General features: G+C 35.7%; 1 protein-coding gene across 1 annotated transcript in view; it reads left to right on the top strand.

Annotated features, from left to right (window-relative positions):
- Window positions 1-24339, top strand: part of TENM2 (teneurin transmembrane protein 2) — a 1242216-nt gene that overhangs the window by 299714 nt on the left and 918163 nt on the right. The window contains 1 exon segment of the mRNA XM_017849440.1: window positions 10196-10471. Coding sequence (XP_017704929.1) covers window positions 10196-10471 — 276 coding nt within the window.

Below are 24339 nucleotides of genomic sequence, written 5' to 3' on the forward strand. Positions count from 1 at the left end.
CACATTATTTTCAAGGGAAAATTCTGCAATATATTCTATATGTTGGACTATAAAATAAGTCTCAATAAGTTTCAAGATGGAAATCCTGAAGAGTTTGTTTTCTGTCTACCAAGTATGTAATTTAGAAATCAGTATCAATCAGACAAGTCCCAGATATTTGGAAATAAAATTACACACTTATAAGTAACCTATGGGTCAGATAAGTAGATGAGAAATTAAAAAATTTTGAATGAATTGCATGTACAATACATTCAAATTTGGGGGGTACAGATAAAGAAGAAAATATCACAGATTTGCATAATTACGTAAGAAATAAAGAAAATATTTCAAATCAGTGATCTACCATCCTACCTCAAGATCCTAGAGAAGGATGAGAAAACAAAACTCAAATTAAGTAGAAATAAATAAATAAGCAAGATAAGAGCAGAAATTAGGGAAATGGAAAATAAACAATACAATAAATTAAAGCCAACAGCTGTTTGAAAGATCAATAAAATAAAACTCCTGTAAGAATGATCAATTTAAAAAGAAAGGATCCCTCATATCAAAAATGAAAGAAAGAATAGTTATAGATTTACACATATTTAAAAAATCGTAAATGTTTGATGAAATGGACAAATTCCCTGTAAAACACAATTAATATTAGAAAGCATATATTACCTCAAAAGTCTTGATTAGGATCACCATATATTGATGATAAAATGTTCAATCCGTCAGAAAGCTATAATGCTAAACTTATAATATGTACCTATAAAATAACCTTAAATAGACATAGAGCAAACATTGATAAAACAGTAGTGAGAAACACCCATCACAGTAAGAAATTTCAATATATGTCTTACAATTATAGACAGGACACGCCAACAGCAAATTAGTAGCAATGTATAAAATGTATAGCATGAAATGTTTATAATAAAGAAGAATGGCTGAACATTAAAGACATAAAGGATCAAATTTTGAAGGTATAGAAAACAACGAATGAACTCAAAGACAGAAATAATTTGTATGCATAAGGGTAGAAATTAATAAACTAAAAAACATATACAGACAGTAGATAGAGTCAGAAAAGCAGAAATTTTGTTCTTTTGAAAGAAAAAGACTATTATTGGTGAAACCAATTCAGTTAAAAAAAAAGAAGGCACAAATAAATATTCTGAGGAATAAAATAAAGACAGTATTCTACAAATCCAGCAGAAATTTTAATAAGCCTAAACAATACATGGATAACCTATTGTATTTATGTCAACCTATTTGAAATTATAAATGAAATGGGCACATTCCTGGAAAATTTATTGTTCCTAAATTTTCTAAATCAACTCACGACAAAATAGAGAATAGTAATAATTCTATATAAAGAAATAAAGCAAGTTTCTTCCTCTGTAGACTGATGATCATCATAATAGCTAGATTTGTTTTGTGGTTATTCTGATGCAGGCAACAATCTAAGCATTTTCTGCTGCTTTTTGTCATTCAGTACCCTCCTCCACCCTGTAAAGGTAGGTGCTATTTTTCTGTCCATTTTATAAACGAATAAATGAAGTCAGCAGAACTAATTAATTCTAAGACTATCTGGTCAACAAGTATTTTTAAAACAGACAATCTAACTCCTGATTTTCTTAACCTTAGGCTATATGGTGACTGTTTTGTGGGGCTGCTTTTTTAATTAAAAGGGAAAACTATATAAAAGCATTTAGGACAGTGCTTGACACATTTTGAAGCCCTAGTAAATGTAAACTAATCTAGTAGCCTTGCAGCTAACTCACTACTGTTCTCTTTCCCTCTCTCTCTCTGATGAAAAAAATTGTTTAGGGAGGCAGAGTCTCATATAGTCAGGTGAATGTACATGTTTGTAATGTTCTCACACAGGATAACTGATTAGTATAGTTTTTAATACTGAAATTGATTTTTAATCTTGTTAGAATTTTCATCAGCAGAAAACCATCTCCAACTAGCCAAGCTCCTGGGCATTTCATTATTCATTATGAACTGCCAGTTTTTCAGCAGAACCTTTGTGTTGTGGCTAATTTTGGGTTTTCCAAATTGGGCGTTGTTCAGATTGGAATGGGAAAATGCCACCACACCAGAGGAGAATGCCACCTTCGTCTTTCTCTTTGAAAATTATAAGCTTGGCCGGGCGCGGTGGCTCAAGCCTGTAATCCCAGCACTTTGGGAGGCGGAGGCGGGCGGATCACGAGGTCAGGAGATCGAGACCATCCTGGCTAACACGGTGAAACCCCGTCTCTAATAAAAAAAAAAAAATACAAAAAACTAGCCGGGCGAGGTGGCGGGCGGCCTGTAGTCCCAGCTACTCGGGAGGCTGAGACAGGAGAATGGCGGGAACCCGGGAGGCGGAGCTTGCAGTGAGCTGAGATCCGGCCACTGCACTCCAGCCTGGGCAACAGAGCAAGACTCCGTCTCAAAAAAAAAAAAAAAAAAAAGAAAGAAAGAAAATTATAAGCTTACAGGAAAACCTAGGATACTGGAAAGTCTCCTGTCTTCACTAGTCATGTTGGTGTTTCCTTGATTTAGAATGTGTTTATTCATGTTGGAATGGTTCTAGTCACAAATTGTAAATGTTTGGACACATCAGAAGACATTTATATAGATTAAAATAATTAGTCTAAAAGTTTACAAACATCAAAATATCAATCTCTTAGGTGTCATACATTAAAAAATGTAATTCTTAAAGTACAATTTTGAAATACAAATATTTGACTTAAACTTTTATGAATAATAATGCATGTACACATGCTCTGTTGTTTTAAGCCAGAGGATTTTGGATGAACAGTTTTATCAACATTGGGAAAATATCTAAATATGTAAAAACAGATGAACTTTAAAAGGGCATTAAAAGACGGTTTATGTGAAGACTTTCAGGATATACAAGCATAAAACATTAGTATTCATAAATAGTTCCTTCGGTGCCTTCCAAAGTGGTGATCAGTGGATATGTAAATATGTAGGCTTTTATATTTGTATAAAAATAATATTTTAGATAATGTTGATAATGGTTTTAAACTGATTATTTTGTATGGCTCACACATATCTATAATTGCTCAACATTTAAATATAGCATATTTAAACTAAATGTGAGATAACAATTTGGCATTTCATTTTGATTTGTCAAACAGAAATAAAATTATATTTTATCACTAATAACTGCTACATTTTGCTTGACATTCTATGGGCAAAAGCTGAAGGCATCATGTCAAATTACTTCAATTTCTTTGATAAAAAGTACTATAACATTATAATTTCTATCTTTTTCTTAAATATCTGCTAGAAAAAAATGGACTCCATATTCATTCTTGACTTTAAAATGTACGCTCTAACATTTGCACAAGAAAAGTGCCCCATGTTTGTTTACAAGGGATTCTCTTTGTTTTAGGATGAATGATTTTAGAAAAAGCCCACTTAAAAAAGGAATCAATGTTCAAAAGAATGAATATTTCAAATTAAATAGTAAAAATAATTTATTGCAACTGTATCTTGAAAAAAATAAACCTAATTATCAAAACTATATTTCAGTTTATGTTTACTTTTATTTACTATTAGAACTATGCATATTTTGCATAGTTCAGTTTAAATTTAATATTATTCACTATTTGAATGATACATATTTTTTCAAAATGATAAAGAATAACAGTTTGGGGGTGGGGCATACATATTCATATTACAGCAAAATTGTTTCATTGTACCACATCATATCTTTCCCTTTAGGCTTGCATTTTGCAGCAGGATCATAGAGAGTCATTTTTTCCAAAAAATATTTGATGAGTTCATTAATTTTCCTAAGGGCTTCTCATTAACCTTTTATTTAAATAATTATCATTGCTCATTCAAGTTGAGATTTTCTTGGTACGTGGTATGACCAGTGATTTTTTTACTATATCCTGGCCAATTGAAATATTACATTATGAAACCCTGGATCATATTTAAATCTTCTGTTACAGTAAGCCTCTTCTGACACTGAGCCAATGGAAATAGTGGGATACTGTGTCTTGACCACCAGGTGAATATAAAGGTCCATCCACTGTGTGTACTCTGACAAGGTGGGGAAGACGGTGCAATGAAAGAGTGCTGCTTCATTGCTGCAGGGCAGAGTTGGGTTTTTAGAACCCTCCCCCCACCCACCCCAGGCCTCTGCGGATGACAACCTCATTGAGAGGGAGACAGTTACCTCCTTACCATTCCCCACAAGTCCTCTTCTGATTGTGTTGGTGAAATTAGATTTAACATTTACCCTTCTCTGCCCTCAGCAAGGAGAGGGAGGGCTGGGGATAAAAGTCCAGGATCCCTGCGCTGGTCTCCACGGACAACACTTGGTCTTTTAAAACTTTACCCTGGTGTGTTTGTAGAAGTGTAGGGATGGGGCTCCTTGTGATAGCAGGCTGTTTTGGGGGCTTGTTTTGTCCACTGCCATTTCCAATTTGCAGGTTTCTCTAGCACCAGGTTTGGAACACATGAGGCAAAAATAAATCCCAGGGAACTCGCCACCTTGCAGTTCCTGAGGCTCCAGGACCCTGTTAAATCTACCTCCTTCCCTCCCATTTTTCAGAAACTGCTTATGTGGTTTTTGTATGTAATGTCCAGGGTTTTTAGCTGTATTTAGTGGGAAAAGTAGAGAAGGGGAACAATAAATCTTGGTCCAGAACCAGATGTCTGTCAAATCAGACTTTGAAGTTCCCATCACCGTGACCACACTATTTCTATCTTCTCTTGTTAACTGGCTTAATTCTGTTAGATTTTGGTTATTCTGTGACCTTTTTGTGAACTAAATTTCTTTTTTTTTGCATACTTTTTCTTGACTTCATGGAAATCTGCAACTTCCCAAGCTTTACAATCTAATTACAGATTGGCACCATATTACTTTCTGCTCTCAGTAAGAAATTACTTACTTACACATTGATATGGTAGTTAATACGAGAAGAGATACTAGGAGAAAGTGGGCAAGGATAGGTGAGGATTAATTTTATAAGTGGTCTTTCGTGACTATTTTCGTGTTATTACAATGTTATTTCTCTGTATAAAGTTTCTTCTCTTAAATTCAGGGTACTTGCATTACAAACATTTAGACAATGAGAGTTTTCTGTATTGCTTTCTCACTTTACTACAGTTAACTTTTATCTTCTTGCCCTTGTAGTAGAAAAATCTGTTCCAATGCTGACATTTTCAGTGCTATTTGTATATCCTGGTATTACCATGACATGATAATTCTGACTTAACTACATATGTGCTTTTCCTAGTTAAAGGTTATTTCAAAGTTGGTAAAAACTTAGAAAATAAAACCGTAATCACAATGCACATACACATATCTCCTTAAAATTGCATCCCAAATGGAATTAGTGGGTGAAAGGATGACTCTTGAATTCTGTTGCGAAATTTCTCTCTAAAAAAGGCATGGAGAGGATCTGGATTATACAATGTGGTTACGATCAAGAAAAGACAATTTAATGTCCAAGATATTTATCAAGAGAATTAGTTTCAGACTTGTGTTCCCCTCTTTTGATCACTGAACAGTTTTTAGACGTTAACATTCTTTCCCAACCTTAAATTACACTAAAATTGCTTTATGTAAATATTATAGATTGCATGTAATCTTTTATCTATACAAATATTGATTCTGGCCTCAATAATGTACTCTGGGGCCACACTGGGTGAGTTACTGGCAACAGCCATAGAGCACGTCCCTGAAATAAAATGCATTGGTACATCATCCATATGCACTTTAATCAGTGCTGTCGGGGGACTGGAGGCAGATAGAAGATAAATAATAAATACGTATTCCATGAATACTGATATATTGTGCCTCCTCGTTATCTTTCTGAAGATAGTAAAGAAGAAATGAAGGGTTCACAGCTTTCCACTAGAAATCTTAGCTTGGAGAATCACACATTGAGTAGTTTCTCTCTTCCATTCAAAGCTGCCACGGAGCTTACTAAAGACATAATTGTGCAAGATGAATTAGGGCAAAATCAGTCTTCCATGGATGAGCAAAGTAAGTGCAAAATGGTAAGTTGAGCTAATATTAAAGATGCTTCCATACTAATTTACATTCTGAGAAGTGTGTATAGAGTGCGGGGCTTCTTGCTGTAAGATAAAATACACGGAAAACAATGGTTGGAAATTGATCCATATAGAGGAATGTTTGGGAAAACTGGGTGTGGTATGAGCAAACTGAAGTAGGTATGTGTGATAGCTTCTCAATGGAGTAAATCCCCAGTCCTTCGGAGCATTCACCCCAAACTAGATGAACAGCTGGTGAACAGGCTGTGAAGGCATGAGGCTTGGACCACTAGGTGACCTCCATGGCTCCCTGTTCTTTTTTGTTTTTTTGAGACGGAGTTTCACTCTTGTTGCCCAGGCTCAGGCTGGAGTGTAATGGCGTGAACTCAGCTCACCACAACCTCCGCCTCCCAGGTTCAAGTGATTCTCCTGCCTCAACCTCCCGAGTAGCTGGGATTACAGGCATGCACCACCACCCCTGGCTAATTTTGTATTTTCAGTAGAAACGGGGTTTCTCCATGTTGGTCAGGCTGGGCTGGAAGTCTTGACCTCAGGTGATCCGCCTGCCTCGGCCTCCCAAAGTGCTGGGATTACGGGAGTGAGCCACTGTGCCCGGCCTGTTCTTTTCCTATGTAATATTTATCACTGTATGGATTGCACTTTGTTTATGTGATTCTTTGATTAATGCCTTTTTCCCCGATTAGACTGTAAATGTCATGGACTATATTTTTATAATGCACACTGTTATATCCCTGATGCCTCGCACAGCACTAGGAACAATAAATATTTGTTGAATGATTTAATAACTGGATAGACCCTTTTTTTTTTCTTTCTCCTGAGTATATGACTCACCAGCTTCATATGTTAAGCCAGCATGCCTGGAAAAAGCTTGGTCCAGAACCTGTCCCAGGTATTAATACTTACAATGGGGTTCCTATTCTTTGAGTTCGTGGAGGTTAGAAAGATACCAAACTAGGAATTGTGGGGAAATGGTGGCATTGGCAAGGAATGATCCTGTTGGAAGGTGAAGATGAAAAGGTAATTAAAAAAAAAATCAATATTGATTTTATAGGAAAATCTTCCTTTCTATATATACCAATGTAAACATGCTCATTTACCTTTTCCTGGCAAATTTCGCACAGAACTTCCAATTTTCTTTATAATGTTGCTCCTTTGTGGCTCAGGGGCTATAAGCTTGAAGTTGAAACTCTTAAAGTACACTTTTTCTTTTCTAACATTTGTGGTTACTTTTTAAATGTATGCAAATCTTACCTGATTCATGAAGATCTCAAGTTTGTTTTCTCATACAAATAAGATTTCAATTTCTCTTCTCAAGTAAATTTAACTAAAGAAGGGGCACTGTGTGTATTCGATGTGGTCCCATGGCCTAGGCCCATTGTTACCTCTGGAACCCAGGCCAAAAAACACATGCGATGCTCTTCACAGAGACTCCCGTCCTCACACAGCTGTTTCTTCTTTCTCAAGGAGATCTTTGAAAGTAGTTCTAGATAATGAGATGTGGGAAAGCTATGTGAAAAGTTGTCTTACTACACACCCACTCCATTGTAAATGGGATTATATACCTACAAATCCTCACATGTGGAATAAAAATATGTGTGTTTTAGTTTGGGTTTTCATTTATTGTGGGAAAATGAAGCAAAATATCTTATGACTCTTTCCAGAAGGAACTTGGTCTCTAAGGACAAGATGGAGGAATATTACTATAAAATGACTTTTTTTCCAATGACTTAAGGATGAGAAAAGCAACAACGGAAAGATCTTTCAATATTATATATACACACACATACACACACACTCAGTAACTTCATTCTCATAGGCTACTGAGACTGAAATATACATTTTAATGTATAATTATGAGACAGTACCTAATTACCAAGTATGCAAACTGGAACTGAATACGCTGGGCAGAGAATTTCAGACAGCATGATAAACCGTACCCAGGGAATAAACAGCAGCACTTAGCACTGTGCTGATGGCAGAGAGGATTTCCCTCTTCACTGCACAGGTAGTGGGTTATCACCCCATGCTGACAGGAATCTGCACTTGGGTTTACTCTCCGATGAATAAGTTTCATTCTGAAGAGACAATTACGTATAGAATTGGTCTTGATTCCATTTACACAACCAAATTAGGCTGGGAAAGCTCAGTGTGCAGTGAAGACAAGAAAAAAACTCAGAATAAAAAGACATATGTCTATTACAAATTAAATTCCCACAAGGTTAATGTGAACTAAACAGCGGTTTGGTGTTTTGTAAAATAAAAGGTAAAAAACGATATTGAGTATGCAGGCTACCACAGGGTGTCAAGTTACATCAAGAGTTTAGAGACACGAATGATAAGGAATGGCCTTAATGTAACAGATATACATAGAGTGGGTAAACTCCTGGCTTTGGTGTTATTTATGAGGTTTTCTCCACTCTTAGCAGAGAAGTGCATTTCTTCATTGCATTTGCTTTTCATTGTCATAAATTGGTTAAAGACGAAAGAAATCAGCATTATACATCAGTAAGTAGAGTGGACCACTTGATTCTATCTATTTCGCATTGAAACCTTAAAATATCTCTTAAGGAGCCAAATAGTAAAGCGCACAAATAAATAAACTGCACAAAAATGTTGCCAGGTTTGCTTTGGCTGGAGACTGCTGACACTGTAGAAGCAGCACAGGCTGGGGGTCTGCAGGTACAGAGGTGAACCCTGGATCTGCTGTGTGCCCAGGTGTGACCTTGGACATGGTGTTTAACCTCTGCTTGTAAAGAGGTGATGTCAACACCTAAAATGCTGAGCGATGATGGTATTTAAGTGGCATAAAGCCTAAAGGTACCTGGCCCATTTTCTGACACCTAATAGCACGCATGTTTATAGAACATGATAATGTGTTCAATAAAAACCTATTCTCTTTGCTTCCTGTCAGATCATGAGTTCACCCCTTATAGGTCTTCATGTGCACACATTCACTTTCCAAAGGGGAGGCTACTTGTGGCTTTAAATTGTGTTAGCAAAGAGAGATTATTTGATACCATTTAAAAACCAAAGGAGTCGCTCTTCGTCTCTAGGTTGCTGATTTCAGTGACACATGACATATACATACCTAACATAACTTCATTTCTGCCAGTGATGGGCCATGTATACAACAGTGGTCTTGTAGGATTATAATACTGTATTTTTAGTGTGTCTTTTCTATGTTCAAATACAAAAATACTTGCCATTATGTTACTTTGCCTATAGTTTTCAGTTCAGTAAGATGCGGTGCAGGTTAGTAGTGTAAGAGCAGTAGGCTAAACCAAAGCCTAGGTGTGTAATAGGCTAGACTGTCTAGCTTTGTGTAAGTCACTCTGATGTTCTCAGAGCAAACATCACCTAAGGACACATTGCTCGGAACGTATCCCTCTCTTTAAGCAACGCATGACAACATTTATGAAAAATGACTAATTTGGCACATATTATCATATGAGGCACACAGTCACCCTGAGAAGATTTTAAGAGATTAATGCCCAGATTTCACAAATGAGAAAATTGGGGTTCGTGGAGTTAAGAGAATTGCCATAAATGAGACTGTTGTCAGTGGAAAGCTAGGACAGGCACCCAAGTATTTTAGCTGCCACTCATATTTATCAGTGGGTTAAGGCCGTAAGACATGAACCTTAATTTGATCCCTGCGTAGGGATCAGATCCAGGTATTGCGACCATCAAGATGCTTGACCTTGGATAAATGCCTTAAATCCTCTGGTCCCCAGTTTCGTCATCTACATAAGGATTATGATAATATTGTCATCTTCATAAAGTTGCAAAACTTTAAAAAAATATAAAATGAAAGTTGCAAAATAAAAGGTGCACAAGTAAGCACTTGGTGTATATTAGCTATTATACATTCAGAGTTTTTTCACCTTCATGGAGCTACCTAGACAATAGTGTCAGCATACCTAAAAATCTCTGAAATAAAATCTGAGCATTCTGTCCTATAATCGATATTTACTTTCTTTCTTTTGTTTGTTTTTCAAAGGTATCCCACTGTCCCGAATACTCTTGTCCAAGATCTGTTTCTGTACACCACAGTGAATTTCATGTATTTGTCAGATGGGAAAAGTGTCTGCTTTTTTGTAAGAATAAATTTTAACTTTGTAAAGCATCTCACAAATTTTAATCAGCTTCTCTGTCACTCTCACCCTAGGAACCAACTTCACCCTTGCGGAACTGGGCATCTGTGAGCCCTCCCCACACCGAAGCGGCTACTGCTCTGACATGGGGATCCTTCACCAGGGCTACTCCCTTAGCACAGGGTCTGATGCCGACTCCGACACCGAGGGAGGGATGTCTCCAGAACACGCCATCAGACTGTGGGGGAGAGGAATAAAATCCAGGCGCAGTTCCGGCCTGTCCAGTCGTGAAAACTCGGCCCTTACCCTGACCGACTCTGACAACGAAAATAAATCAGATGATGAGAACGGTAGGCCCGCTTCTTAAATACCTTTTTATGTTCTGTGCACTGCACCACGTGGGGCTTCGAATGTTTTTGTTTTTTAATAAAGAGGCGTCGTAAAACCATTCATTTTCTTTGAAGTCGACCTTGTCTACACAGTGTGAGCTGGGGGGAAATAAACCAGCAACCCTCCAGCACACAAGAAATGAGAAGAGAATTTTAAAATCACATTTTGATGATAACACAGCATTCAGGTGTAGTCAGTTGGTCTTATTAGCAAGTAAATTACATTGCAAAAAAGGCAGCTTGATAAACTATGACCTATACCTAGAAAATGTCCTCTCTCCACAAGTTTCTAGGTCTTTGTATTGATTTCCCCTTCCCAGTAAATGGAAACCTGGGTTATTTTTTTTCATGAAGATCTCTTAAGAATCTCACCTTATCTTAGACTTTCATTTCCAGGCGGCAATGCCTCATATCCGTATTGAAGATCAAACTTGGAACAGATGCTCTGGAGCTTAATAATGACAAATAGGAAGAGACTTGTCTTAAAAAAAAAAAAAGAATTCTTTATATGTTTACTTTTCCCCTTGGCACCTATGTAGGTTAATAGTTTCCTGCATCTTCGGTCACAAATCACTATTGCCTATCCATCAGCTTTCTAGGTGGGGTTTAATGAAACTTTGAAAATTAAATCCTTCCGATCATTAAGCAGTAAATACAGAGAAGCCTAAGCAAGTCGTTGAAGAGATAAGGTGCTTATTTGTGGGTTTCTGAGCAATTCCGAAGTGTGTTTAGTCAAAAACATTTTTTAAAAAGATAAATTGTATTAGGTTACAGCTGATTTAAGAAGAAAACATCAAATGCTATGTGGTTTGTGATGAATAGATTGCATGTTTGCTAAAAGAATTACCATTACCATTAAAATGTTTACAAATAGATCAGTTAAGAATGTTTATATAAAATATTATAAACTTCTGCCAGAGCAGCTTAAAATATTTCCTTTCATTTAAAAAAGAAAAAGGAAATTTGCAGGCGGACAGCTTGTTGTGAATGCAAAAGCGTAGCTAAATATCATTTAATCTCAAAACTGTGTTGAAAATACATCATTTCCTGGGTAAGTCTCACATACTCAAAAAGATGTCACTTTTTTGCATTTAAATTTATGTTTAATTTTGAAATAATTTATTCTACAGTGGGGACAAGGGGATGTGTCTTACTTATGCCTCCGTTCATGTAGCTAATCAAGGTGTACTCTCAAGGAAAAATCTGCACTTGACTCCTTTTGAATTTTAACAAAATTCTGACACTTGGCACATTTGACACTCTGAGGTGCTTATTTGATAGGAAATTACTTTTAGAAGTTTCCATAAAAGCATACGTTGAATCCATTTACTGATGTCCTTTTTCAACTTCATTGTGTGTGTCAGATACTATTTAAATGAAGGCAATTTGATGGCCTAATAAATAAAATCACTTGTTATCCAAGAATTTATGGCACATTTTAAACAAGGAATTTTAGCAAGTCCCTCATAGTTGGTATTCTTACACCTATAAAGGGAACCATCTATGCAGAGTTATTTATACATATTTATAGACCTGCACCCTCTCCCATTTAAGTTATATGCATCTTAAAAACTCATCTAATAAGGGGGTGTTTCCGGTGAAGCCAAGGGCACAAAACATGCTTGCCATGAATTTACCTAGAAGAGTTATGGATGAAAAAAATCTGAAATTAATCATGTATTTGGTAGACCAATAGTAGTTTCATTTTTTTCAGTATTATTCAAAACATCATATTTGAATAATTTTTACTTTCGATGAGTCTATATAAATCCCTGCATACTGATAAGAAATAAACCCTTAGATACAGTGTCCTGATTATTTCCTGTAGTGCTAGTTGCAATGCAGTCAGAATTACATAAAGAAAATGTACTTAGAAGCACTAAGCAACTCTGTATGTGAGTGTGGCTGGCAAGGCACAAAGGAGGTATTGAAGTCAGAGTTCAAATTAGATGAGAGATGGTTATTTTAAAACATACTGGTAGAATGTCTTTCTTTTTACTTTTAAAACATTTTTTCAATATTTTACATATTGAAAAGAGGTAAATAATGTGTCTTCTGCTCTCATTCTTGGCCAAAAATAAAAATAAGAAATTTTACACATCACATCATAAACTCTTTAAGCAAATAAAAATTGGAGTGTGAGCAACTCTGCAGGCAGAGGTGTTAACTTCAGTAAACTTCTTGCTCTTTCTCTCTGACGAATTCTGTTTAGCTCACAAAGAAATCAATGCTTTTTCACATCACTGATTTTATGAAGTTTGGGAATGTATTATCATATAGATTGACAGTTGCCCCACTGGTTCCACACCACGGCATGGACACTTACAAAGCCATCATTAATTTCTCACACTTGTACCCAGCGATGGCTTCCTCCATAATAAACACTGTGTCCTTCAGAACCAAATCAATAACCTTTTAGGTATGCCTTTCTTGAAGAGGAAGTAACAGGAATCTATACTATGAGATAGAAGCTCTCCAATTTAATTTTAGGTTTTAAAGACACATGGTCATAAAATGAATCTTTTCTGTGGGATTCCATATGTTTTAATTTCATTTCATGGTGGGATTTTAGGATACATGGATTTTTCACTGCGTTTATTTAAAAATCTCCCTTAAAAAATTCCATTTGTGATTTTGCTAAGCATAGTTAGTGAGTGAAGACAGCACTCAGAAACCAACTTCCTTTTTGGTGATATGAAGTGTGTGTTCAGTCTGCACAGTCATAGAGTAAGATCTCTAACTTTGCCAACAGTTGTCCCTAGATCAATGTTGATTGTGCTTCCTGTGCGCTGCTGTGACAAAAATGACCCATTGGATAACTTGACAGTCCCATCAAACAGGTGAACCTGTCTTTCTTTCTTTTTCTTTTTTTTTGGTAGTATAGATACCAGAGTGCTGCATACTATACTCACGAATTTAGCCATTACATTAGCATTGTGCTGGCTTGGATCAAGTTACTTCAAATAGATAGAACTCTCAGATTCATGTTATCTTTTCAGGTTCTTTAATCCTATCTTGAAGTCAATGATGATTTGGCTAGAAATGGCAATGAGAGTTGAGAACAGCCTGGTCAAGTTTTTGCTGCTGTGAAATTTGACGACATCCAGAGAAAGGGCTTTCCTAGTAACCTTAAATTGGAATCCATACTTTTGTTCAGTAATAATTGACCCCCTTAAAATCCTCTCTAAGACCATTTGTATTATCTGAGTTATGGAGAAAATGGGACAGTCACTAACAAACAAGAATAACTAAGTGCCTCCTTAAAGATGCAAACTAGCACAAACTGTAAAAATCTGGTCTATGTTCTCTTGACTCCCTCAGGTGATTTCTTCACCTTGGGACTTAAAAATATCCTTGAGGTTTTTTTTTTTTTTTTTTTCTTCCAGCAAAATTCTAGTTTCAGTTATTTCATTGGAAATCCAGAAAGGGAAAAACAAAACAAAACAAGAACAAGAAACAAAGAAAATAAAGTTGGTATGAAATAGGAAGCCAGAAATGGCAGTAAATGAAATCCAGCGTCGGTTAAACCTTTAAGAAAATTATTCTTCCCCACCCCTCTCCACGTCCACCCAAAGTAAATAAGCACAATGTTCATTTTCATCTTTTGTAATTGGGAAATTTACAATTCTCATAATGTACTTTGAGGTTGAAATATAAATGTTGGGTTAATTCCATTGCATTTCACAAAATGCATTTATAAAACAAGCTGGCTCTGGGCACATAATGGATTTATGTAAAGTGTATTTGTGGAACACAGATTCTATTAGATTGAGTCCTTTTCGCAAAAGGTCTGTAGCATATCCGTCTCCTCAGCAGAGTTTCAACACACCCAGGTACTCACTGCTTATTATCTGAGACATGAGGAATGAAGCCTGAGGGAAGGAAGGATTTTCCTTAGCACCAGGGACAATGTCCTTAGATTGTTACTGCCAACCAAGTTGCATTCATTTGTCATTCAAGGTAAGTTACTTAAATTTTTCTCCTTTCTCTCCAGAAAGCGGCTTCTCAATAAATCTAGCACTGGAGCGTTTCTTAAGTAAACACAAACTAAACATGCAAGTGGGATTCTATTTCTACTCCCACTCTATTACTCTTACATGCTCAAATTAACTCTGTGTTTTATAACCCACTCTACCCCTTTCTTCTCCCTAATCCCTCATGTAAAATCACAGAGAATTCCTGTAACAGACGTAAAAACTTACTATGAGCTCCAGACCTAGCCAAAGGCCCATAATTTTGCTCTTAAGGAAGTGAAAAGGCAATGGCAAGGGTAGTAAAAGAGGTAGCTACAAAAAGCACACATTCATATTTGACTGTGCTTAATGTTGATATGGGATGATTTCTTTTCCAGCCACATTTTATGAAGCCAATTTCCATGGAACCTAAAGCAAATTGTTGCCTCAATTTCTTAAAACAAAACAAAATTTAAAACATACCAAAATAAAAAACCAAAAAAAAACCAGGACAAACTTTTAAGCCATTTGGATGACAATGATTTCAATTTGTGTTTTTAAGCTTTATTTTATATACATGTACATTTAAAAGAATACCATTATAAAGAAGAATATGAAATGAATTATCATGGATTTTAAAAAAATGAAAGACATAAACACAAAATACCATAGGTTCTGTCTTTTCCATTCCTAAATGAAAGAGTGATCTCTTTTACATTTTTCTAATTCAATTCCTTCAAAGTCCAGGTATCAGAGGCTATAGAGAAAACTTATTTTTAAAAAGCTTATTAATGGGAGTCTTAATATATGATCACTACGATGCTAAAACACAGCTGATAATAACTTATAACCAGAGGCAAAATGTAAGAATATCACATTGTCACATGGCATGATACGAAAGCTAGAAGTGAAAGGATTGATATTCTGCAAATGGACTTGGATGAAACTTTAGAGGTTTACGTTTTTGGCAAATTAAGCAATTCTTACGTTACCGTAAAGTAGAACAGAGTACTTCGAGGAGTGTAGGAGTCTGTGCTTTATTTCAGTATTGCACTTTCCAGATTATAACTTTAGTGGCATGGTCTTTAGTTATTTATATATTTTTTCCTTTCCTTTGGTGGTTTCTTTCATGTTTGCTAATGCTCCCAGGGGCTATCAAGGAATAGCTCCATTCAATAAATACAATAAATAAAATGAAGCACTAAGCCTTCCTTTTGGCAAGGGCAGCCTGATTATTACATGTGTAATCTCCAGGCCTTCGGGGAGACGTTGGGCTTGGTGGATAATCATTTGGTTTTAAGCTGCTGAGTTCCTGATATCAGTACTTTAACTTCAGTTGAGTTGCTCTTTTTACTGCGAGGGCAGTAAAATAGTAAGAAGCAAAATGTTTTTGTCCGTTCGCGATCGGAAGCCTCTTCAGTCAGAAAACTCTTTCTTTGCTTATTGTTCGGTCATTTTTTTAAGTTTAGTTGTTGTTTGTCAATGATCAAATTAAATTTATCTAATAGGTAGGAGAGATGTGCCATGCCTTGAGAATTAAAGTCATAAATAAGATGAGTTAAAACTGAGGAAGTTGATAGTATAAATTTTCTACAGACAATTGAATCAGAAGAAGCCTGCACAAAAAATAATATCAAAGTAAAACAAGTTAGAGAAGAATGTATGAGAAGTAATGAGGCACTTCAATTAGCCATTCTGAAACTGAGACATAGCAGGTAGAAGAAAATTTCAGGTATTAATAATAGATTTGTAAATAGGATAGAAATTCCAGATATGTGGGCATTATGTATATAGACTTATACATGAAACTAAAAATGTTACTTGTGATTTAATTTTGAGGATTATTTAAGTGCTAGCTGTAAGAACCTTCTAGAAAATTGTTCTTTCCTGCTTTCCATCAACTCAGTTTGAGGAATGTTAAAGGAGTTTAAGGTGTGGCTAAGTGGTTTATGGGATAGTTAACAACAGAAGTTAGGAACTGCATGTTAGTCTACAGGCTGAATCCAGTTTGAATTGTTTAATTTGATTAGTGCAGTATCAAACATTTTTAGATTAACAACCAACATTTTAAAAGTGAGAGATTTTATATTAGAAATTTTTATTTTTGGCCATCCTCAAAACATAAGAAGATTCAGTCACCCTGGTTCAGGTTTCGGTCGGGACAGATAGGATTAGAAGCAGTAGCAGTTCTGGATAGATTCCATGTCTTTGAGGTCACTTGATGCTCCTCCAGGCTACTCTATTGTTTAAGGTCTGACTTAGCCTTTGTTGATCCTTGAGTTATCAAGACCCTTGACCTACATACAATCTTTATGGAAATCAGATATAAAAGTTGTAGAAAGCTAGAACCCAGCAGTTTTATGGGTTCATGTATTCAGAGTTAGAATGTTACTTCTTTTGGTAAGTTTGCTCCATCTGCAAAGTGGGTTTAATTTTGGTCTACTAAATTTCTAAAATGGTTTTAAGGCATTTAGATTTAAATGCTTCCGATAAAATTAAATCAAATTAAAATCAATTTAATTTAGAAAGTAATAAAATAATTGTATACGTGGCGGGTGAGTTTAACTGGGTAATATGTCATCTCCATCTTCCGAAGTAGTAGATGCCCTGAAGTACTGAAAAATTAAGGTCAGAGTATTTGATTTAACACATATTCGTAAAGCTATTTTAATGTAAAAGTGTTAGGTGGACTATTTGGAAATAGATGGAGGGAAAACCTACTTTAAAAACTTTAGCTACTTCAGCTGATTGAGGAAAACCCCAGGGCTTTTCAGGAGGAAGCCATTTAAAGAAGAAGAAAATGACTTTGTGCTAATTATGTTCAGTTTTGATCCAGCAATGGTTTATGGAGTCTGTAACAATGAAGTTGGAGACAATAAAGTGAAGGCTAGAAGAGAGACATGCAGTGATAGACGAAGACCTTCAGTATGCCAAGAGAGAAAGACATGGAGCAATGTTAGCTCATGCTGAGCTGGGAACCAGCGAGTCAGAAACAGTGTTCCAGAAACCAAGAAATGTTCTTCAACCAGTGTAGAAACAGGCTAGCCAAGGAACATTGAGGAGTGACTTGCACTCCCCATCCTCATTTCCTATTTGTGAAGAAGAAAAGTTAACTGAAATATGAGCATGTTTCCTAAGGAGGACTGAAATATTTGAGTAGGCATTCTTTGAAAAAGAGTAGGTTAAGAGATAACTTATGCAGAGTTATACTGTTCTGAGGGGAATAAAAAAGATAAACATCACGGCAGTCTTTCCATCCGTGTTAATCATGAGAAAAGGGGCATGAACTCACTTACAGCCAGAAAGTTAGGCACTGGAGGAGTTTTGGGAAGAATTTTTTGTAGTATTTTATGTAAGAAATATACTATGACACATTCAATAATCAGAAAGGATCTTTGAAAGGAATTTTTAAACATTTTTAGTTTAGGGAAATATTTTACATAGTATTTTATGCAAGAAATACACTGACACATTCAATAATCAAAAGGATCTTTGAAACGAATTTTAAAGAAGAAAATTGGTGTTTGAAAGGTACCACACTATGCTAAGATATGCACATTTTAATATGCACACAAATATAAAGTTAAACTATGTGTTGTTTTATTCAATATTGGTGAAAAATAGGAAAGTACTCTCAGATGAGGAGATGCGTTAATTTGGGGGTGTGCTTATTTCTGAAAAGATTTCAAGTAATTGCTAATTGCTCTGCATTGGACAAAGCCATTGTGTGTGTGTCTCTTTGTATTTGTGTGTCTGTGTTGTGTGTGCATGGTGAGGAAGGTGCTTTGTTGGGAAGAGGGATGTTATTGAGAGGGACAGAAATCAATAAATATAAATTGATCAAATTCCACGGGTATGAAGACCATATATGAAAACGCCAAAATGAACACTGTAGACATTTAGTAGTGTATAGTTTCAGGGGAGAGAGAGAAGAGAAACCTGTGTTGACCTTCTTGCATCTTGAACTCTGTGAGTCATCTTACATCAGGGAGCACGCCCTTTAAAGCCTGAGATCCCTTAAACCAGTGATGCTATCTCATCCATGTAAGTTAGAATCCACAGAAAAACACCCATGTTTTCTCAAGTCCCACATAAGAACTCTTGCCTCTGAGGAGCTCCGAACCTCTTTGAAACTGTCAGAGAAATATTTGACTTGGTGGGAAATCTACTTTATTTGCATATGTCCCTCTTCCCTTCCCAACTCTCACCTTTCCCCCAACACTTACCCTCCCCAACCTGCATCCAGCAGGGCCTAATCACCTACTCCAAGAGCTAATTTCTTTATTACTTCATTCTATCCTTTTGTCAAAACTAGTGAGATCACGTCTCCAAGATGTGGTTTGAGCATCATGATAAACTGGTGCAGGATAAAAAATAATCAAAACTTCCATATAAATTTACCTTCATTTTCACTCCTTCTTTAAAATTTTAACTTTTGAATACGTTTTATGGTGCAAATAATTTATTGGTATATGTATATGCACACATACACATGCACACACACAGCGTATATGACAGGCTACATAAATACAGAAATATATACATTGGAGATGTGTCCAAAAGACTTACATTGATTATTTTAGACCTTTGACTTCCCGGGAAATTAAGCCTGAGCAACCACTCACTCCTCAAAATATTTGGATAATTCATTATTTTGTGGCAACCTGTTTGGTTGTCTTTGTATTGGTAATGACCATATGTGCTAATCATACCTAACTATGTTATGGCAAAATTCCTATTTTTCTCTTTCAATTCTCTCTGCTGATTTTCACTTCCTAGATGAATAGACAAAAATATTGACTTTGTTGTTTCTTGAAGAAACCAAGCACTCCCATGCATTTACAGAGATATTCCTGTATACCCTCAATAGGGAGAGAAGAAAATAAACACTATTTATGTTAGCATACTGGTACAGTAAGGGAAGCTTTGAGAAGGTGTGGTTTTAATTAGGTTGTAAATAGGGGTCAGGACTTTTATGTATGGAAATTAGATGATGAATATTCTAAATGAAGAAAAGCGAGAGTGTATGGTGGTTGGAGAATGGGAGGTGAGGTGAAGATGATGATGATTTTTCAGGGACACTTTCTAGTCTAGAAAAAGTTCCAACTCTAGTCAGGCTAATTGGAATATAGTGATTTTATTGAATAGCAGTAGAAATACATGAATAGAGTGTAGTAATCAGATGACCAAGAGCTGTGAGCTTCATCTTAAGGAGTTAAGGTCTGATCAAGCAGACAATACGGAACTATTGAAAGTTTATGTGAGCAAAGACTGCAATATTTTAGGAAACATCTGATTGAAACACACAGATACAGCACACAAACACACACACACACACACACACACACGTGTTTGGATGGAAAGTAACAAAGTTAGAAGTGATATCAGAAAGAGAAGCAGTAGTCCAGGTAGAAGGACTCCAGAAACCCTTATACCACAGAGTCAACCTGCTTCTTGGCATTTCAATAGGAGAAATTAACCTCTGACTAGCATATGAATGCTGAATATTAGTAATTAAGCAGGAAAATAGGAGGAGGTACATAACCCCACACTCCCACAATGCAGGGAGTGTACTTACAGTGCAATCTATTCTGCTTACATGTAGAATACAGTATTACAACAGCTAGATTCCAGTGTTTATAATAGTTAATCAAATGATTAAATAATAAAGTAGCATCAAATATTGCTTTGTACAAGGAAAGAAGTCGTAATATTGTTTTTAAGGGCACAGTAAGTGTGTTGTAGGTGAACATTGGCTAGAACTATTCCAGGTTGATAGTTTCTTGAAGATTATTTCTGCTTCTATATCCTTGCCGCTTCTTCATGAGTCATATTCTCATGCAATTTGTTTAATTGCTCCTGTAACTATAGTTATGTCTCCCTTCTCATCTCTAATCTTTTATATTTTTATCACTCATGTTTTTTAATCAGGTTTGAAAGACATCTATTTTTTTTTCAAGCTTTCTACTTGTCTTTATTTACTTTTTCTTTCTCATTACATTCATCTTTATTATATTTTTTCATTTCCTCATTTTAACTTTTGGATTATATTGTGGGATTTTCTTAGGTTTGTTTTTTAATTTTTTTTTATTTCCATAGGTTATTGGAGAACAGGTGGTGATTGTTTACATGTGTGACTTCTTTACTGGTGATTTGTGAGATTTTAGTGCACCCATCACCCAAGCAGTATACGCATCCTATTTGCAATATTTTATCCCTCAGTGCCTTCCCACCCTTTCCCCCTGAGTCCCCAAAGTCCATGTGTCTTTCTAATGCCTTTGCATCCTCATACCTTAACTCCCACTTATGAGTGAGAACATATGATGTTTGGTTTTCCATCCCTGAGTTACTTCACTTAGAATCATGCTGTGAATGCTACCAATTCATTCCTTTTTGTGACTGAGTAGTATTCCATTATATATGTATATATGTATATATATCTCACAGTTTCTTTATCCACTCGTTGATTGATGAGCATTTGGGTTGGTTCCATGTCTTTGCAAGTGTGAATTGTGCTGCTGTAAACATGCATGTGCAAGTATCTTTTTTCATATAAAGACTTCTTTTCCTCTAAGTAGATACCCATTAGTGGAATTGCTGGAACAAATGGTAGTTCTATGTTTAGTTCTTTAAGGAATCTCCACACTGTTTTCCTTAGTGGTCGTACTAGTTTACATTCCAACCAGCAGAGGAGAAATGTTCCCTGTTCACCACATCCATGCCAACATCTATTTTTTTTAATTTTTGGATTATGGCCATTTTTGCGGCAGTACGGTGGAATCACATTGTGGTTTTGATTTGCATTTCCCTGATCATTAGTGATGTTGAGCATTTTCTCATATATTTGTTGGCTGTTTGTATATCTTCTTTTGAAAATTGTCTCTTCTTGTCCTTAGCCTGCTTTTTGATGGGATGATTATTTTTTTCTCATTGATTTGTTTGAGTTCATTGTAGATTCTGGGTATTAGCCCTTTGTCAGATGTATAGATTGTGAAGATTTTCTCCCACTCTGTGGGTTGTCTGTTTACTCTGCTGACTGTTCCTTTTTGCCATGCAGAACTCTTTAGTTTAATTAAGTCTCAGCTATTCATCTTTGTTTTTATTGCATTTCCTTTTGGGTTCCTGGTCATAAAATCCTTGCCTCAGCTAATGACTAGAAGGATTTTCCAATGTTATCTTCTAGAATTTTTATAGTTTCAAGTCTTAGATTTAAGTCCTTAATCTATCGTGAGATGATTTTTGTATAAGGTGAGAGATGAGGATCCAGTTTCATTCTCCTACACGTGGCTAGCCAATTATCTCAGCACCATTTGTTGAAAAGGGTGTCCTTTCTCCACTTTATGTTTTTGTTTGCATTGTTGAAGATCAGTTCCTGCGAGAATTTGGGTTTATTTCTGGGTTCTCTATTCTGTCCCATTTTTATATGCCTATTTTTATACTAGTACTATGCTCTTTTGGACTATGATCTTATAGTATAGTTTGAAATCAGGTAATATGATGCCTCCAGATTTGTTCTTTTTGTTTAGTCTTGCTTTGACTATACTGCCTCTTTTTTGGTTCCATATGAATTTTAGAATGTTTTTCTAATTCAGTGAAGAATGATGGTGATATTGTGAGGGAATTGCACTGAATTTGTAGATTGCTTTTGGCAGTATGGTCATTTTGTAATATTCATTATACCCATCCATGAGCATGGGATGTGTTTCCGTTTGTTTGTGTCATCTATGATTTCTTTCAGCAGTGTGTTGTAGTTTTCCTTGTAGAGGTCTTTCACCTCCTTGGTTAGGTATATTCTTAAGTGGTTTTTTGTTTTGTTTTGTTTTGTGGCTATTCTAAAAGGGGTTGAATTCTTGATTTGATTCTCAGCTTGGTCATTGTTGGTGTATAGAGGAGCTACTGATTTGTATACATTAATTTTGTATCTGGAAAGTTTGCTGAACTCTTTGATCAGTTCTAGGAGCTTTCTGGAGGAGTCTTCAGGGTTTTCTAGGTAAACAATCATATCATCAGCAAACAGCAATGGTTTGACTTTCTCTTTACAGATTTGGATGCCCTTTATTTCTTTCTCTTGTCTGATTGCTCTGGCTAGGACTTCCAGTACTACGTTGAAGAGGAGTGGTGAGAGTGGGCATCCTTGTCTTGTTCCAGTTCTCGGAGGGAATGCTTTCAACTTTTCCCCATTCAGTATTATGTTGGCTGTGGGTTTGTCACAGGTGCCTTTTATTATTTTGAGGTATGTCCCTTGTATGCCGATTTTGCTGAGAGTTTTAATCATAAAGTAATGCTGGATTTTTTTGAATGTTTTTTCTGCATCTGTTGAGATGATCATATGATTTTTGTTTTTAATTCTGTTTATGCATGTGAATCACATTTATTGACTTGCATATGTTAAACCATCTTTGACTCCCTGGTATGGTATGAAACCCACTGGATCATGGTAGATTATCTTTTTGATATGTTGTTGGATTCAGTTAGCTAGTATTTTGTTAAGGATTTTAGTATCTATGTTCATCAGGGATATTGATCTGTAGTTTTCATTTTGGTTACGTCCTTTCCTGGTTTTGATATTAGGGTGATACTGGCTTCATAAAATAATTTAGGGAGGGTTCCCTCTTTCTGGGTCTTGTGGATTAGTGTCAATAGGGTTCGTACCAATTCTTCTTTGAATGGTAGAATTCTGCTGTGAATCTGTCCGGTCCTGGACTTTTCTTTGTTGGTAATTTTTAATTACCATTTCAATTTCACTTATTATTATTGGTCTGTTCAGGGTATCTAATTCTTCCTGATTTAAGCTGGGAGGGTTGTACCTTTCCAGGAATTTATCCGTCTCTCCTAGTTTTCCTAGTTTATGCACATAAAGGTGTTCATAGTAGCATTGACTGATCTTTTGTATTTCTGTGATGTCAGTTGTAATATTTCCCGTTTCATTTCTTATTGAGCTTATTTGGATTTTGTCTCTTCTTTCCTTAGTTAATCTTCCTAATGGTCTATCAATTTTGTTCATCTTTGCAAAGAACCAACTTTTGTTTCATTTATCTTTTGTATTTTTTTACTTCAATTTTATTTAATTCTTCTCTGATCTTGGTTATTTTCTTTCTTCTGCTGGGTTTGGGTTTGGTTTGTTCTTGTTTCTCTTGCTCCTTGAGGTGTGACCTTAGATTGTCTGTTTGTGTTCTTTCAGACTTTTTGATGTAGGGGTTTAAGGCTATGAACTTTCCTCTTAGAACCACCTTTGCTGTGTCCCAGAGATTTTGATAGGTTGTGTCATGTCATTCAGTTAGAATAATTTTTTGCTTTACATCTCGATTTCATTTTTGACCCAGTGATCATTTGGGAACAGGTAATGTAATTTCCATGTATTTCCATGGTTTTGAGATTCCTTTTGGAGTTTATTTCTAGTTTTATTCCACTGTGGTCTGAGAGAGTGCTTGATATAATTGTGTTGTGCTTTTTCTAATTTTTAAAAGATGAGCACTAAATTTTATTACTCTTATTCTCCCTTACTTTGTAAGAGTAAATATATTTGTCAGGTCCTATAGAATTTGATAAAAAATATTGTTCTCTGTGATACTTTCTAAAGATTCTCAGCCCATTTGGACTCTCAAAATAAAACAGAATCCTAATGCTGGCAGTTTTTCACTTTAATACTAACCATTTCTGAAAAGTTCAATTTTATTGTTAAGTCTTTACACTGTCCAAAGTAAGATATCTATATGTTTTATATGCATTATATATAGATATACATGTGTATTAACGATTAATACTAACCATTTCTGAAAAAGTTCAATTTTTATTGTTAAGTCTTTACACTGTCCAAAGTAAGATATCTATATGTTTTATATGCATTATATATAGATATACATGTGTATTAACGAT

This window comes from Rhinopithecus bieti, unplaced genomic scaffold, assembly GCF_001698545.2.
Source record: "Rhinopithecus bieti isolate Rb0 unplaced genomic scaffold, ASM169854v2 scaffold_30732, whole genome shotgun sequence".
In the NCBI taxonomy this organism is placed as follows: Eukaryota; Metazoa; Chordata; class Mammalia; order Primates; family Cercopithecidae; genus Rhinopithecus; species Rhinopithecus bieti.